The following is an 18,205-nucleotide window of genomic DNA, read 5'->3' as shown; positions in this document are numbered from 1 at the left end:
GACTTTTCCCCCTCAAGTAGAAAAAATAACGATTTTTTTTTCTTTAGGCATGTGTCAAAGTATGTATATATGTTAGAAAGCAAGTGGAAAAAATACGGAATTCCATGGATGGCAAAAATGTGGACACAGTTCTGATGGAATTTGGGGTTCGTTTCCATCGCCTGATATATGAACATTTGCAGCAGTATTCCTACAGCTCCATGGGTGGCATGTTAGCAATTTGTGACGTGGCTGAATACAGGAGGTGTGCCAAAGACTTCAAGGTCAGTATGTATGCTTTCCCCGCTACTTTTCGTTTTTTTAACAATATCTTGTGAAATATTTTAGGAAAGCTATCTATGGTGTCATAATGATAGCAGCTGTGGGGCTATCGATATTATCGGCATATTGTTCTGCCATCCTTGCTAAGCCCTCAAATGCTGTTTGCTTTTGAATATGTTTGTAGAATAAGGAAGCGCTGAATAAACAGGCAAAATTTAAAACCATTTTTTTGGCAGGGAGGTAAAAAACAAATGTGGTAGAATGGTACTTTATGACGGCCCCATAGAGCATATCTGATATATATGGCTTTCTAGGTTTTGGATTTTTTCCCTCCCTGATTTGTGGCAAGCATATTAAGACATTGCACACACACACTGCAAACTGAGATTTATTTTCGTTCTGTAGATATATGGGAAGTTGTTAGCTACTTAAGCAATATCTAGCATTCTATTTCATGAGACCTTCACCAACAAAGCCAAAGTTCCCAGACTTCTCATTGAGAGATGTCTTTTAAAGATTGGAACTGAGCGAGTTGTTTAACAACCTAGAGAAAAAGCATAAAAACTTTGGAAAAGCAGTGGCTAGCTTAGCCGCCAAGTTAGTTCACTAAAGAGACATAAAACCAATATGGTCAAACATGTCTTTTTAGATCACTTGTGGTTGGGTCACACCACCTCCATAGAATTGTGTTTAGTTTATACATACTCTGACGTAGTGAATCACGTGACCCAGGCTAAAAAAATGACAATTTTTTACTCTGACATCTATGTGGTGGAAGAATTCAAGTAAAAAGTTTGACTTATTTTATTTGTTTATTGAATGTATAAAAGAGTAATATGGCCCTCATTTTAGGTCTCTGCCCCTGGTGCATGTAAATCAAAAAACAATTACTTATACCTTTTTAGAAAAAGTGAAATGGAGCTGCATGTAAGAATGCATTACATTCCTCTTGTGCTCTAAATTTGTGAGAATACTATGCAGACCTACCTATTATATAAGTGCTAGTGTGGTTTTAGTTTTAGGATGAAAAAACATAGTATACTTACTTCAAAAATCAGTATGATATATTAATACCCAATTAATTGTAGCACAACATTGAGTTTATCTCTTCATATCTTATATTATTCTACAGGGAACTTAAGCGTCAGTCTGATTCTGAATAGGGGTGTGCGGAGCTCGTGGAATTTGACTCTACGGAATTCCGCGAGTTACATAAAAACTCCGCAAGATTCTCCGGAGGCCCACCAACGAGCGGATATAGTCATCCCTTGCTGTGATATAACGGCAGGAGTGCGTTCCACTCTGAAAAATCTGCGGTAACTGCACCACACGGTGTGCCAGGGCTGATTTTTCTGCTGCTTGAGTAGATTTTCTACTCGAGCAGCAGCTTTCTGACCGTAAACAGTTGCAACTGCCCGCAATAGAAAAATCTCGTCGGATGCCCTAGCGACCTGAAATTGCGCAAGGGAATGTCAAATCTCTGGTGCGCTTGCTAACTTACCATTCTGGACTGTGAGCGAGAAAAAAATCTGCCATGTGGCGATTGGTCGAATTTTGCCTGAATTCCTTAGTTACAAGTGTAACTGGAGTCGCCAAAATTCCACTTATTCTGTGGGCAGAACAAAATATTCATCTCACCCCTAATTCTGAACTCAGTTCTGATATTCCCAGTTTTTAAAAAATGGGTATTTGTTTTATTTACATGAGTTATTTTATTGCTGCTTTATATATTTTATTGATGGCAGTGAATTGTATGTCCGATTTTATGTGTTTTGCTAAATAAATCATTTTTGAATTCTTGTTTAATTTTAAAGACTTTTTCAATTAAACTCACGAAAGTCTTCACCATAAGTTAAACACACAAATTATGAGGATGTTGAAAGTTATTGCAAGTTCCTTGACCATGTTGAGAAACAAAAGGTGGAGCTTCTTTATAAATTCAAGGGACTTTGAGATCAAGACAGTTGGGAACTGCCTAATAGTTATTCTCCCAGATACACTCAGCAGTCCTTATGAAAGAACAGCACGAGCGTATCTGTGTATGGCATACAAGCCTCACAACTCACAGTCAGTGTCTCATAATGATGATAATGTGTTTAACAAAGACACAAAAAAGGACAAAGGAATGGCCCAGGTGACTACCATACTGTTTCAAATCTTGGGCAACAGCGGGACTGGACTCTTAAGAAACTGAGAATAGATTAAGAATAAAAGAATACAGAAAGAAGAGACTGACCAAGAGTTACTGAAGTAAGAAAGTAGAACACACTGACATAAAAGTAGAAAATGCAAGCAAGCAATTGGAGCAGCTTTGCAGTGCGAGTTTGGAACTCTAGACTAACACATAATACATAAATACGAACAAAGATCCATGAAGTAGAGCTAGGGTTCAAAATCTGCAGAGATCACAAAAGCACAGAATTGGATGAACATCAATGAAGTTAGGTTTGAGCAAAAGTCTCAGTAGGTAAGGTGGATGCTAGAATGAGGAATAGTAACTTCATGTGATTTGTGTATGTTCATTACATGTAGTATCAGTAGCTTCATTTAACATTTTTGATAATCATGTAAACATTGGCAACATTATTACATTTCAGGTGAGTAAAGGTAAGTCCATTTCAATTTGCCAGTTTTAAATGCATTAGTTATGCCAAACTACATTCCAGTGCAATATCTTATGTATTCGTTTTATATGAGCTTGTGAACATTTCCCCCCTACTCCCCTTTACTTAATGCTCTGTTATTAATTGTACACAAGATGTAGGCAGCTTTAATTACAATTTCAATCGTTTCCTGATGGGCCCTCTAAAATCGGTTTCTCCAGTTTAAGTGATTATGAGGAATAGTCCAGGTACCATTACTGGGAGAAAATATGTATAATGCTGTTGCAATGCTTCTTCGGCATCGTCCAATTACAGTGTTAACTAAAATTGTCAACCAGGTTTTCGCAGTCTATGTTATTTGGTTAAGGGCAGGGTGAATACTGTTTAGGTTATCGGTGCATCTAGAGCTTTAAAGGATTCCAGAAGCATATCCCATTCCATTGATATTGGTGTCTTCCTCAGTCCTCTGTATTCCTCTCTGCGGAGTGCGTTACTTTCTGCTCTTCCGCACTGGACCACCTCTTCCCGCCAACTCAGTACACTTGGTGGAGAAACTGATTTCCATCTCTTAGTTGTTAAGCGCTATGCAGTAAGTAATGCTAAATCTGCAAATTTCATTTGCACTTTGTGAGTCTTTGGTTGGTGGTGTAAGCCTTCGGCTGTATTGCAGTGTGTTGTTCCTGCTACCTTATTGTGTCTGTTAATTGTGTCCAAAAGGACGAGAGAGCTGCGCATATGCATAACATATGCATCAGGTTGCATCTGGAACCACACTTCTTGGGCATTTTGCAGACACTTCTGGGAATATGCTTTTTTAATTTGTTTTTGTATTAGCATTTAGTCTCAGTTATAACACACAGTATTATACCACAAAGTAATTTACAGTAATCTTCAAAATTCCAAGCACAATTCAGTCAGTTGAAACAGAGAATAACCATGTGAGGACACCCTCTTACATTGTGGAAACAACGGAAAAACCATTTCAAATATTTGTGGTGTATATCAACTTCAATCCACAAAGAGAAAAAACTTCTTTAAACTTCAACAGATGCCCCCCCCTCCCCCCTAACCCCCATATGTCTGTCCAGTCCCTTGGAGCAACATGATTCATGACGGCAGGTAGACCCTCCATGTAGCCTTCGCCACCCCTCCAGGTCAGGGCTAACAATGCTCACGTCACCTTGAGTTGTGTCCCCCCGTTCAGCTGGTTTGGAGGTCGAATCAGGGTCCCCCTGGAGGTCTATTATCATTCTGGGAATATGTTATGTAGTCAATGCAGTGTTAGATATTTTCTGTACAGTATCATGTATTGGATGAATTAAAATTTAGTGTTGCAGGACATTTTTCTGGGGAAAGCTAATAAAGCTTTCTAGTCCTTATCTTGAAGTACCTTGCCCAGTTCTTGTCCCCACTTCTCTCTCTAGTGTGTAAGGGGTACTGCGGAGTGTGTGCATATAACTCTGTATAAAGCAAACACAATCTGTGTAGCAATCGTAATAAATGCCTGCCATTGCTCATCAAATATATCTTATCTTAAAAGAAATGTCAACGCTTTTCTCTAAAAGAGTGACAAAGTTCCATTCTGAGTAGGACTTAAAAACTTTTTCGAACTTTTGGACTTCCACACTTTCACTAGGACCAATCCACTTGGTGTATCCGGCCCGGGTTCCATCGCAGTTGCCTGAAATTGCACATAGGTCCCAGTCTACCACAAATATTGACAATCATTCTCACCTTGCACTTTTTGGCACTATTTGTGCTTAAAGTAGAAAAAATTAATATCTCCGGTTCTCCTTATTGGTAATTCCCTTGTGAGTAAGTAATGTCTTCTTCAGTGGAGATGATGAGTGGAGTGTTGTCAGCTTATGATGTAACTTTAAATACTTTGGGGCATAACATTGGTGGTCTGAGCCTCCATTTCCAAACTAAATCCTAGCGCATTCCCCAACACCCCACTGGATAGGGAATCCAAGAGCCTGTATACCTTTGAAAAGAGATTTTCTTCTGCCAGCCTCGCACTGTGGTTGGTGAACATTACATGCCTTTTGAACCAATTCTCCCTCTCATTTTGCAACTCTGTTGCGCAGGTGCTGCCTATGGTCTTGGAGCAGGCATGTGCCATACTCTTCCAAGGTATTGCGGGGACCCAGCTAAGTTTTCCATATGCTGTGTGCTGAGAATGACAGACTTACTTACTGGCCTGAGTGGTTTCATTGCAAGTGACCTTTAGGTATCACGCATGGTTGACAACCACTGACTTTTCAGGGAATGTTCAGGCCTCGCTCATGGACATGCCATTTGATGGCTCCTGTCTCTTCGGAGACAACGCAGACTCCGCTCTAGAGCACTTCAAGTACAGCAGAGCTACGGCCTGGTCCTTTGACCTTTCCATGGCTACTTGCCAACCCCAGTCCTTCTTTTGTGGCCATGGAAGGGGCTTCCAGCCACATCTCTACCCACCCAGCCGCCTGGGCAACCAAGCTCCCCTGTGTGCCTGGGAACTCAATACCCACTGCCCTTGTGGGTCAGGTAGCCAAAGTTCAGGCCAGTCCACTACACCACCGGCAGCCTCCAAGCCTCTTAACATATCCAATAACATCCAACCGCTGGAATCTCCAGATTGTCCAACGGGGCTACTCCCTCCCCTTCGTGATTACCCCTTCACCCATGCCACCCACTTGTGATGGAGGACCATATCTCCTTTCTCCACCAGGAAGTGTCAGCTCTCTTGCAAAGGGAGCCATAGAGAGGGTGCCGGAATCAGAAATCGGCCCTGATTCCTATTCATGCTACTTTATGATTCCCAAGAAGGATGATGGCCTTCGTCCCATCCTAGACCGTGCCCTCTCAATTTCTGCCTCAAAGAGGAGAAACTAAAAATGCTCACGCCCACTCAAGTCCTGTCTACCCTTGACGCGGGAAGCTTGAATGTAGCATAGGACTTGCAGGATGCATACTTCTGCATCCCCATCCTACCTACCCACAGACGTTCTCTGCGGATCACGACAGGCCACTAGCACTTTTATTTCACTCTGCTCTCCTTTGGCCTTACCAGTGCCCCTCTGGTGTTCACCAAGGCAATGGCAGTGGTTGCAGCTCATATGCGGATGTCAGGGGTGCCAGTTTTCCCTATCTCAATGACTGGCTGTTATAGACTGGCTTGTCCCAGAAAGTCATTTCCCACGGCAGATTACGGCGGACCTCCTGCACTCGCTGGGGTTCACTATCAAAATACCAGGGTCACAGCTGACTCCTTCTCAGATGCTCTCTTTCATCAAAGCTGTTCTAGACACAGTGCAGTTTCCAACTTATCCTCCCGAATGACAAGTCCAGTATATTCAGGCTATCATATCAATGTTTCAGCCTGTATCCTGGATTTCGGTGAAACTTGATTCTGAGGCCGCTGGGCCTTATGGCCTCCTGCATCCTGCTTGTGACACATCCCCGCTGGCATATGCAGGCTCTGCAGTGGGACCTGAAGTTCCAGGGGCTCACCATCAGGGGAATCTCTCAGACGTGGTCCAGATCTCGAAGGGCACTGCAAAAGATCTGCAGCGGTGGTTAACGAACAGCGATTGAGTCAGTGGAAGATCCCTCTCCTTTCCCCAACGCAATGTGACAGATGTGTCACTCCTGGGCTGGGGTGGCCATCTAGGAAAGGTGCCGATCAGAGGCCTCTGTTCTCCGGCCGAATCCAAACTCCACATCATTCTGTTGGAGCTCCGAGCAATCCGACTGGCATTGAAAGGCTTTCTACCCTCCATCAAGGGAAGGCTAGTGTCTGAGTTAATGGACAACACCACTGCTATGTGGCACTGCAAGAAATAGGGCGGGTGAAATTGTGGACCCTTTGCCAAAAGGCCCTGCATCTCTGGAAATGGTTGTAATGCCAGTGCATTGCCCTGGTCGTTTAACACCTGGTGGGATCTCTGAACACTGGCGTGGATGAACTCGGCAGAAGATGCGCCTAGCGGATCACTAATAGTGATTACATCCAGTGCTGTAGTTTCCAAGATATTCTCGCTCGGAGACGCTTATTATATTGAGTAGAGCTCAGGCTTTGTACACCTTTCCGCCCATACCAGGCCCAAGTCATCTGTGTGGCTCCGGACTGGGCTCTGAGAGTCTTCTGAGCTGTTGGCCCTCCAATTAGGTTACTTCTTCAGGAGGATCACCGTCTCAGCAACAGGGAAGTGTTCTCCACACGAACATGTTAACACTCCGCCCTCATGTGTGCATTTTGAGAGTCAGCAGTTGGCGGCTTTCAACCTTCTGCCCAATGTCTGTAATGTCAACTTGGCAACCAGGCATCCTTCCTCCAAGACTGCATCCACCTGCCATTGGGGCAAGTTTATGGCATGATGTGCAGGCAAGAACCCCCCCCCCCCCCCCCCCCCCCCCCCCCTTTTGCCCTGCTTTTTCTGCTCCGGTTTATTCTTTCTCTTGCCCACCAGGCTCTGCTTTGGGCACCTTAAAAGGCCATCTTTCGGTTGTTTTGGCATGTCTGCGGTTGCCAGATCAGCCATCCTTTCTCTATTGTACATAGGGTTCTGAAAGGTCTTCAACACTTGCTCCCACCTTCACCCTTCGTCATACTACAGTGGGATCTAAATTTAGTTGAAACTCTTCGGATGTGTGCTCGTTTTGAGCCGCTACACAACTGTCCTATCAGGATCCTTACTTTCAAATTGTCTATTATAGTCCCAATAACTCTCAGGCTTTATCATCTGACTCTCTGTACCTCAACATCTTCCCAGAAAAGCTGGTCCTTCGCACTAGAGATTCCTTCCTACTGAAAATTGTCACTCCCATTCATGTAGGCCAGTCCATCACTTGGCCTACTTTTTTTCGCTACGCAACATCCCTCTTAAGCAATAGGAGCGACTCCACTAGCTGAACCTAAACAGAATTTTGTCATTCTACCTTGACTACACAAAAGAGTTTGGGGTGAATGAACAACTCTTCGTGGGGTTATTGGTGCCCAGAAAGGGAAGGCAGACACGGACAACCTGTAGGTGGCTCGTGCTCTGTATCAAATTCTCCTATGCATTGACCAAGAAGCAAAACCCGGAGGCTTTGCATGCTCATTCCATCAGAGCTAAGGCTTTGACCACTGCGTTAGCATATATATTTCCAGTCCTGGACATCTGCCAGGCAGGAATATGTGCATCTCTGCACACGTTTACGAAGCACTACTGCCTGGACAGTCCAGTCCGTAGGTACGTGCACTTTACCCGCTCCGTCCTTCAGGACTTTCAAGTGTTAAATCATTTGCAGACCCCCTCTGGGGAAGTAGTGCTTGGGTATCTTTTCCAAGGTAAGTAATCCGCTGCTAGAAGTCTCCATCAGATAAACAAGTTATTCAGTAACGCTGTATCTTGTAGAAAGAATATCTAGCCGCAGATTCCTTAATGGCCCTCCCATCCTCTCCGCTCTGTGGGCAGATTTATAGGCTTAGGGTTTTTTCCCCATTACTCTAAGGTTTTTTAGCTCAGTAACACAGTGAAAACAACACAAAAAGGCTCCAGATAATTTTAGACAAAATAGGATATATTTATCAGAGTAAAACAAGACCAAAACGACAAAAATCCAGTAGGCTTCAAGATATGAATTTTTAAAGATTAAATCCAAAAACAGTGCTTAGAAGTCAGTAGAGCTAAAAGGCTACTTGAGGTCACTCTAGACTGAGTAAATCCAAAGATCAAGCTGACCACGATGGAGGGCAGCCCGGCTACAGAACCCATGCAGGGCCCACTGAAAAAGTACCCTGTACAGAGCAAACGTCTGTGTCGAAGACTTTACTGCGTCCATTCCAATTCTCGCTATCGGGTCGATACGTCGGAGTCGAGCCTCACCGTTGGTTTTGATAGATCGGCACTGCGTCAATGCCAAGCCTTGCAGTCGTGGTGAAGGATCAGTGTTGAGTCTTCGTCGAAACCTGCAGTCAGGACCCACATCGTTGTTGCATCTGCTTGGTGTCAAAGAGCAGTGTGTTGCTTCTGATCTGCTGAAAGGTATCACTGCGTCGAATTCTTTTCAGGAAAACAGCTGCAGAAGCAACACCTGAGGTCCAGGACTGGAAGGGGCACATCAGACCAGGATAGGAATCACAGATGGCAGAGTCCAGCAGCACCTGCAGAGTTGCAAGAAGTCTTTTGTGTCCCTGACACTTAAAAATACAGGAGGCAAGACAACAAGCCCTTGGAGAAACTTGTGTTCAAGGATGTAGAGAATAGGTCCAGTCCTTCTCACACCAGACAAAAAGCAGCAGACAGCAGGCCAACACAACAAAGCAGGTAGCAAACTGGCAGTCCCTCTTGCAGCACAACAGCTCTTCTTCCAAGCTGAATGTCCTTGGTTCCAGCAAAGTTCTAATTTGGTGATGTCATGGGGCCAAAACCTCTACCCAAATGTGCCTTTCAAATGGGGGAGACATCAGAGAGGACTTTGAAGATCACAGGGCCTCTGCTTTCCTGCCCTGGCTCCAGACACTTCAGGGGAGTGTGCAGCTCTTTTTGTAGGGACATGCACAGCCCTAGTCAGGTGCAGGTCTCCTCTCCTCCCCCCAATCTATCTCAGGAAGGCCTATCAGCCTGGTGATGGGCCATCAGGATGCACATGTCACACCCCAATTCACTTTATGTGATTGTCTGGAGGGAATACACAAAGCTCAACTGTCACCCAACTCAGATGTGTAATCAGTGTCAGGCAGAGGCACAGAATGGTTAAAAGAAGAAAATGTCAACTTTCGAAAAGGAAACACAAGGGGATTTTAGACGGAGCGCTGAAACTTTTCAGACACTCCCTGCCAGTCACAGGTCAGGGTTGAATCCATCCTCGTTCTTTAGCTCACTTCGCAACTCAAGTTCATAAATCTGTGACTGGGGTGAGTTAAATGTTTCAGCGCTCCATCCATCATCTCCTTGTGTTTATTTTCCAAATGGGACATTTTCAGACTTACAATTTAAAACCCAACTTTAGCTTAAGTTGTGATTTTACATTGTGAGTCCAGAGACCCCAAACTCCAAATCTCTATACTTTCCCAATTGGAAATTACACTTAAAAGATGTTTTAAGGCCATCTCAATGTTAGTTGATGGGAGAGTTGAGCCTTGCAGTTACGAAAAATGAATTTAGCAGTTTTTCACTACCAGGATATGTTAAAGCCAAAGGTACATGCCCTGCCTTTTAAATATACCGCACCTACCCCATAGTGCTGCCTAGGGCCGTCTTATGGGTGACTTGTATGAAATAAACGGGAGGGTTGGTGCTGGCAAGTAAGTTACTTGCCAGGTTGAAATGGCAGTTTAAAACCGCACACACCAGCTCTGCAGTGGCAGGCCTGAGCCATGTTTAAGGGCTACTGAAGTGGGTGGCACAATCAGTGCTGCAGACCCACTAGTAGCATTCATTTTGTAGGCCCTGGGCACATATAGTGCACCTTACTAGGGACTAAGGTAAATGAAATATGCCAACTATGTATAAGCCAATGTTACCATGTTTAGATTACAGGGCATATGCACTTTACCCTTTAGCACTAATTAGCAGTGGTAAAGTGCCTAGAATCCTTAAGCCAGCAAAAAATGAATTCCACAAAATAGGCCAGAAGGCAAAAAGTCGGGGAAAACAACGCCAAGGATGCTAGGTCTAACAGTCATTATTAACAATTGGACGGTTTTTACCACAACAGTCCTACAAGGCTCATAATTTACTTTATAGACCTAAAGGTTCCTATCTAAAAGAACAAGGTCACCTGCATATAGAAGACAGAGAATGTATTTCCCACCTATATTCTGTGAAAAGACCCAGTGCTCCTTAACGCAAGAGGGAGATCTGCCAGATACAAAGGAAAAATGTTCAAGCAAGAACCATAGCCCAGCCTAGGACTAATTTTCATTGTGATCTCATTAGCTAGTAAACCAAAGGACTCCACCTGTCCCAAAATGTCAATATGTACGGCCATATGGTGTCTCTGTCTAATAAAAAGTATATTTTCTAGATTGCTCCAGCAGTTTCCCGGCTAAAGCGACAGAGCTAGAGAATGATCTAAAGTTAAGTGTGCTCCAAATCCACATTGTTCATTGGGGATAAGGATGAATAACACTGTTTTCCTTCTAGGATTATGTAGCGGTATGGCTCTCTATGGCTGTGGAGAGGAGACAACTTTTTTGGTTTGCCATTTACATTTTGTGGATTCAGCATTGCCACAATCCATTGAGAGACTTATTCCTGTTAATGCTGCTGAGAAGTAGATATTTTTGATTAGGATTAAACATGACGGGAGTAAAACTATTGCAGATCTGTTAGTAGAGCAAACTAACAAACAGTGCATCATTTTGCAATAGTCTTTTTTCGCGGTTACACCCTGTAAAAAGCAAGTGTTAAGGGGTTAGACGAGGTGTTCTAGAATGTTATTTTTCAATCCCAATCAATTTATTAATTTTTCATCCATCATTGTTTTACCCACTGCCCGTGTTACCAGCACTGTGCAATTGACCAGGTATTGCTTCTCTTAACACTCAATGTTATTCAGCCATTGTATTTAATGCAATACAAAGAATTACATTTTACCTTTTAATTAAAGAAATATTTGTGGAAATCTAGAAAGAGGACCCGCTTGATTACAGAAAACCACAGTAGGAAGAGATGCTGCTCTTGACATTACTAGAATGCAGATCATCATTTGACAATAAAGAATCCTTTTTAATTATACTTTATCAATTCAGAAATTGTATGATTGGTCTCAACATAGCGAGACACCTGAAATAAGCTGCGGCCCATTCATACGGGTGAAGTGGAGTGTCTGTCAGTTTGAGCAAACATTGGATTGACAGACCCTCTTGTTCAGGTCAGCTAGCCAGGAGATAAGCATGCGCTAAATGCACAGGCTCCTGGCTGCCTGAGCTGAATTGTGCCAGGCTGACTATTTCACCACCCTGTGAGCTTGACCTCAGCCTGGCAAGAGTGCCTTGATGCCCTCCCGCTTCTGATGAGGGGAAGAGTCACTGATTGCCTCAGACCTGGTGTTAGACGTGGCATAATTGGCGTGGGTCTCCCTTGATCTTTTCGCTACCTATCTCTTATGTTGGTTGGATTTAGATGCTCTGGGTGCCGTGCCACTGCCAATATGTGCCACAGCGCGAATACTCCCTGTGTAAAGATAGCTGTATGAATTAGGATAACCATAAAGCCTAGGTCTGTGTAGCGTGTTCTAATAGTGAGTTACCCTCCATTTTACTGTTTACTATTATGAAGAGATCCGTTCTCACAGGCCGGAATGGGCTTGCTGAGGATTACCTTCTATAATCCTATCTGACCCCAGGAACCTGATAGGAACCTCGAGTTTGATATGTTTATGCTCAGGACATTGAGGTACACCTTTTAGTAAGGATCATTTAGATATCCCCTGTTCGAAAACGCCTGTCCTGGAAACACAGTATTTTCGTGCCTAAACTTTTCTGTAGGCTTTGCTAGCATGTATGTGGCCATCTGTTTTTGGAGCAGTAGGGCCAGCTGGGTCAGACCTGGCTGGAGAGAGTGATCAGCATTCAGAGCATGGGAAGGGGTTACTCTTTGATCTGAGCAAGGTCGTGCCTGGCAAGGTGAATGATGGCTCCACCTCCCACTGGGCGTTTGATAGCAGACCCCTCATTCTGAAAGGGCTGGATGTCGCCTCATAAACCAAGTGCTCCCCGACCCTACCGAACTGGTTCTGACTAGAATCAGTGATTTGTGACTTGAGAGAACAAAGACTTTTTAGGTATAAAACGCTGTGGTGGAACTTTGTTCAGAGTGTTCCTTCTGGATGTCAAGGCGAAACTCTGTCCGAGTGAATAGAGTAAAGGACTTTGAAACTTTCACCAAGCTTGCCGAAGAAACTACCCGAGGGCCTGAATCGCAAGTGCCTCCTGTTGAAGTCTCAGGGGCAATAGACTTCACCTCATCAGCCGTCGGCGTTCCTGTACAAGGAATTCTACTTGCAGCGGAGGCCTCCGTCGAGTAATCCGGAGCCTCTAGTTCTACTGTGAGGAACGCGGACTGGTAACCCTTTGCTGAACCCGTGCGGGCCGCTGCAACTAGGAGAGAGCTGCCGCCGCTGAGAGCCCGCCTAAATTTGAACTTTCGGAACCTTCGCTGAATCTGAGTGGGCTGCTGCAGCTAAGAGAGAGCTGTAGCCACTAAGTACCCACCGTTGTACCAGCCTGGTTGAGATCATCCTTTGTCCTGTGGGCCGCTGCAGCTAAGAGAGAGCTGCTGCCACTGAGTGCCCGCACCTTTGCCAACTTTACATCATTTTGATTCGTCCTGTGGGCCACCGCAGCTAAGAGAGCGCTGCTACCGTTGAGTGCCCACACCTTTGCCTCATCGTGATTTGTCCTGTTGGCCGTAAGGGAGAGCTGTTGCCGCGGTGTGCCCGCATCTTGTTCACCATTGTCGAGGATTGTCGTTATCTTCTCGTGGGCTGCCGCAGCTAAGAGAGAGCTGCTGCCGCTGTGAGCCTACCACAGAGCTGCAAGACTAGAGTTATTGCCACCACCGGCCCTGGCTGCTGCAGCCGCGTGCTGCTGCTACTGAGAGCCCGCCTGTCCCAGAGTGCCTGAATCATTGTGGGTGCACGTTGCGGACCCCTGCAGCCAAGACTTGTGGTCGCTGGGAGTCCGCCTGTCACCGTCTCTGCTTCTTCGAGAACCTACCTGCTGTGTCCCCTTTCAACGTCCGGTACCTGGTGCGCAACGGGTCGCCTAGGCCCCGGCCTTGATCTCAGTCAGTGTCACGTTCTGGTGAATACGTTTTTGCCTTTTTAGTCCCTACTGGTTTACGGGCATTGTCGTTTGTTAAAACGCTTTGAGAGTCTTGAGTTAAACCTGAGATAAAGATGATATTCTTCTATAGCTACTTGAGTTGTGTCCTTTTGTGGTGTCATTGCTGCCTTATTGTGCATGGTCATACATGCTTCACACACTGCCTCTGAGATAGGCCTAACTGCTCATGCTGCTTTACCACAGGGTTGAGCAGGGGTTGTCAAAGGGGGTAGCCCACTTGCCCTGACTTAGAAAGAAGGGTCCCTATTTGGACATTGGCGCCAGCCATTGCCAACTAGAGACCCCAATTTCTAAAATCTGTGTTCTTCGGGTTTTAAACCCTGAAGTGCCCAGAGCTGAGTGTCAATCATGTGACACCTCGTCACTGACCCATCCAACTCTGTGACGAGTGAGGGCTTGCTGCCTTCCCTTATTGGCAATGAGAGAAAGCAGCACTTCCAACCATTCTGGGACCTCTGAGTCTTTCCTATCCTGGAGTTGCAGTGCATGGAAGTTTTATGTTTTTGAATGTTTGGTGTGTGCGTGTATGTATAAATGTATGAATTTGGTGTGACTGGGTGTTGTGAATGGGTGTGTGTGTTTTTTGTTAATGAATGTGTGAGTGAGTGTATATGGGTTCATGTGTGGCCCACCTACACCTCTCCCTGCTATAATTTCCCTTACTGTTCCAGTGGGAAAAGCAAAAACAATGTTTAGTTGTTAAAAACAACATCATATTAATATTCTATGCAACTTGGAAATTGTTTTTGAAAGCTGTATTTCTAGAAGCGATGTTTTTCCTTTTGTGTTTGGTCATAAACTGAATTCTCTTTATTTTGTTTCCAAACAGATCCAACTAGTGTTGCAGCTCTTTGATACACTGCATTCACTGTGCAATCTTCTGGTGGTAGCCCCTGATAATTTAAAGCAAGTCTGTTCAGGAGAACAACTTGCCAATTTGGACAAGAACATTCTTCACTCCTTTGTGCAGCTACGTGCAGACTACAGATCTTCACGTCTTGCTCGCCATTTTAGCTGAGACTGAGACTGGAAACAAAAAACTCATATTACACTTATGCCAGATCTTGGTTATTTGAAAGCACAGGGAATGAACCCTTATTAACAGCTTAGGTTTGTTTTTAACGGACAATAACGACTGGTTATTAAAAAATGCGGTCATATTTAAGATACATTTTATTAGAAGACTTAAGAAGGTCTGATATTTTTGCATATTTCTCATAAGTTACAACTCGCTTACTTGTGTTGAATTGTTTAATACTGTGCAACACTGATTTTTGTATTGTAAAATAAAATGTTACAATAGAGCAAGTCAGTGAATTATTGAAAACATTTATAGCTTCACATCACAGGTCCGATTTACTTCTTTAGACATCATGTGCAGTGCACAGATAATGGATTGCTTACAACAGAGCTCACTTAAGACATAATCTTCTTCCAACTTTAATAACACCTACTTTTGCACTGCTAATCCAATAATATTCGTACATTTGTGTTTCTTAGTGATGTGTAGTATGCCATCCACATTTAATTGTGTACTTTGATTGACTCTTGAATGTCATTAATGCAACACTTGCATTGGACAGACAGTAAATGCATTCTGTGTGTGGTCTTTAATGACAAAATAATCGAGAGGAAGGTTTGATGCTGGTATTTATGTAGAACACTCTGACATGTTTCGGTTGAGTTGGATCTCATTTTTAGCGTGTAGTCTGATTAAAGCCTAATTTCCTAAATTAATACAACATACATTTAGAGCTCAAAGTAACCTTTTTGTTAACATCTTGCACATTAGACAAATGTTTGTAAAAGTAAACATGTCAATTAAAAACAGATGGAAGGCTGCATGCTATGAACTGTAGCCAAAATTCGACAATACTACTCTGCGGTGTGTTTGTGGCTCTTTGTTGACTAATGAGAGGCGCCCAAAGATGAAACGTTGTTCCTAAAATAGTATTCGTAATACATTTATAGTGCCTCTGATCACAGCCATTTTGTGACAGGTAACTGAAGGAAGGTGCATTTACTCTACAGGCATGCTGTACCCAATCATGTGTACCAGGATTTCGGAAAACAGTTTAAAAAAAAAAAATGAAAGCTTATTCTAAATTCCATTCAAAGTGGAGGTAAACGTTTTGTTGATGTAAGAATTCCAGTTGGGCTGGGTGATATCAAGCAACAATCAATCACCCAAATCAGCAGGTTGTTTATTATATTTCATCTATAATTTATTGTTTACCATCTTTAAGGTGTATTTTCACATTGAAATTCTAGATGTTCTTGCTATAGTTCTGTTTTCATGCTTTCATCAGTCTCCACTGAAATTCCAAGGGATGGCGACTATCTTGCAAAAACGTAACCAATTTCACTGGTTGGGTAAATATTAATTCACTGAACATAGGTAATATACGCTTTTTGAAGCTACATGAAGATATTAGTATGAATGGAAGAGGCGCATTATTATTGTGTGCCAAGGATGATAAGGCAGTGGGATTCTTAACCTTATACGGTATTTATTGCTAACCATATGCGGTATTTAACAAATTGTCCATTTGTGGAAGTCCCAAGATCTACTTGAAAAACTGGTTAGAAATTCTTGGACTGCAAATCAAGAAGTGCTTACATTTTTTAAATATTTTGTAACTTTCTTGTTGTCACTTACATTTTAAGGTTGTACAAATTCGATTAATCACTGTATTGTTTAATAAAATAGCTGTAGTGTTATCATGCATGAGCTTTGTGCAATACTTTCCATTATGTTTCTTTAGTAAATGACAGCAAACTTTTCACAGGAAAGTACCTACAGTTAAGACATGTAAACATTTCTCCTCAATAAATAATACTACCATTAAGTGGCCTTTCATTTCATTCCATTTCTAGATTTTTCAAAGACCATCTACGTTGGCATTGTATAGTTTTGCCGGTCATCTAAAAATATATTTTTTAAAAACAACACCGTACCAATTAAGTTAAGATTTGTACATTGGTTTCTAAGTGCAGTGTCTGACTTTTTTCACTATCTACATAATGCATTATTGTCAAAAGCTGCATGGGTAGGGCTGCTAATGGATCATCTAAAGACGCCAGGCAGTTCTGGCTGTCACATACTGATTTTGCTAAAATATTTACCGGTTTGGAGTACCTGCGACTACATCTTTCGTAGATATTTCTCCATTTGTGATGACACAGACTAAATTGGACTCATCGCAAAATGCATAGAAGCTTACATGTGCTCTGATTACAGGTGAAGCACTGTTTAGTCCTTAACATTGTTAGATGTTTTGTTTTAAACCTTTGCATACTAAGTGTAAAGGGCTCAGGAGACTAGCAGCTGCCAATCAATTAAAACATCGAGCAGATCCTCAACAGTCTAAAATAAAACTTGTTGAGCTGCCCCTGTAATGTATAAAGTTTCCTGAACTTTCTTAGCCCCTTTAATGCTGCTGTCGGCCAACGGTCGTCGCGAGCACTACCTTGCCAGTGCTGCGGACGTACATTGGCCGACGTGGCCGCACCCGTTTCTTCGAAAGTTCAGCACTGGCGCAGAACGTTCGAAGCAACAAACGGGTTAATTAGGTCTATGGTCAAAAGAAAAAGCTTCTGTCCCTTCTGGAACTACAGTCAAAGGCTCAAGTCGAGCTCTTCCACAGGTAACAAAACGCGTTTTATAGCAGAAAGCTTTCGAGAACCACCAGTTTATATTTATATTGTCAATCACCTGCAGCAACGTCTGTACCTCACACTCAAGTCGGGGTTTTCTCCTTGGAAGTGTACAGACAAAAATTATCACGTGAATGGTCAGTCTAAACAAAAACATCACCATTATCTTGTAGACAAAATGTTGTTTTTAAGTGACTTTCACAGTCTTATACACACATGTGTGCATACCTAAACAGTTCATACGTCTTGTTAACAACTGTTTGTGTTTTTGTGTGACGGTGCACTCATGATTGCAAAAAACCCTCCCTGCATCAGGAAAGGGATGGTGTTTCACAGATGAGGTGCTTCTTGCCTTCCATAATGGTCAATCTATGTGGCTGCCCATCTTGCATCTTGAAGGCAACAAAAATAATGTGCAGTCATAGACAGCTGTCGGCAGTTACATTTCCACTTGGTATAGTATCTTCACTTTACTTGCTCAAGTTCTTGAGATAGGGGTTAGCCTTTTCTTTATAATTTGTCTCTAATCATCAGAGTACACACTCTCCTTAAAATGCATTAAAAAAAACTGGATAACATGGGTTCTGTGGGAAACAGGAATTACGAAGTCACTTCACCTTAGAGTACAGATTGTAGCGCTCCTCAAATTCAGGAAAGTTCTCCAAACTGAATATGCCGTTCAATAATAACGCATAGAAAGTTAGCTTGAATTGTCCAGTAACTATGGAGATCCATTCTCATGGCCACGGCATTGATCACTTCCTCACCCAGACAAGCAGAAGTAGTGAGCTTGTGGTTGTTATAAATTGGTGTAAGCCTCCCTTTGTAAAAGAAGAAATAAATACCTTGAAAGTAAATAAAC

The 18,205-nt window shown here is 43.1% G+C and overlaps 1 protein-coding gene across 1 annotated transcript in view; it reads left to right on the top strand.

Annotated features, from left to right (window-relative positions):
• EXOC5 (exocyst complex component 5) overlaps positions 1–16,535 on the top strand; it is a 199,807-nt gene extending 183,272 nt beyond the window's left edge. Inside the window, exons 17-18 of the mRNA XM_086937971.1 lie at positions 48–263; positions 14,516–16,535. Coding sequence (XP_086794097.1) covers positions 48–263; positions 14,516–14,704 — 405 coding nt within the window. The 3' untranslated portion in view covers positions 14,705–16,535. The remainder of the gene's footprint in view (positions 1–47; positions 264–14,515) is intronic.
• Positions 16,536–18,205: the final 1,670 nt, after the last annotated feature.

This window comes from Lissotriton vulgaris, chromosome 9 (assembly GCF_964263255.1).
Source record: "Lissotriton vulgaris chromosome 9, aLisVul1.2, whole genome shotgun sequence".
Lineage (NCBI taxonomy): Eukaryota > Metazoa > Chordata > Amphibia > Caudata > Salamandridae > Lissotriton > Lissotriton vulgaris.
This window is presented reverse-complemented; position numbering and strand designations above follow the sequence as displayed.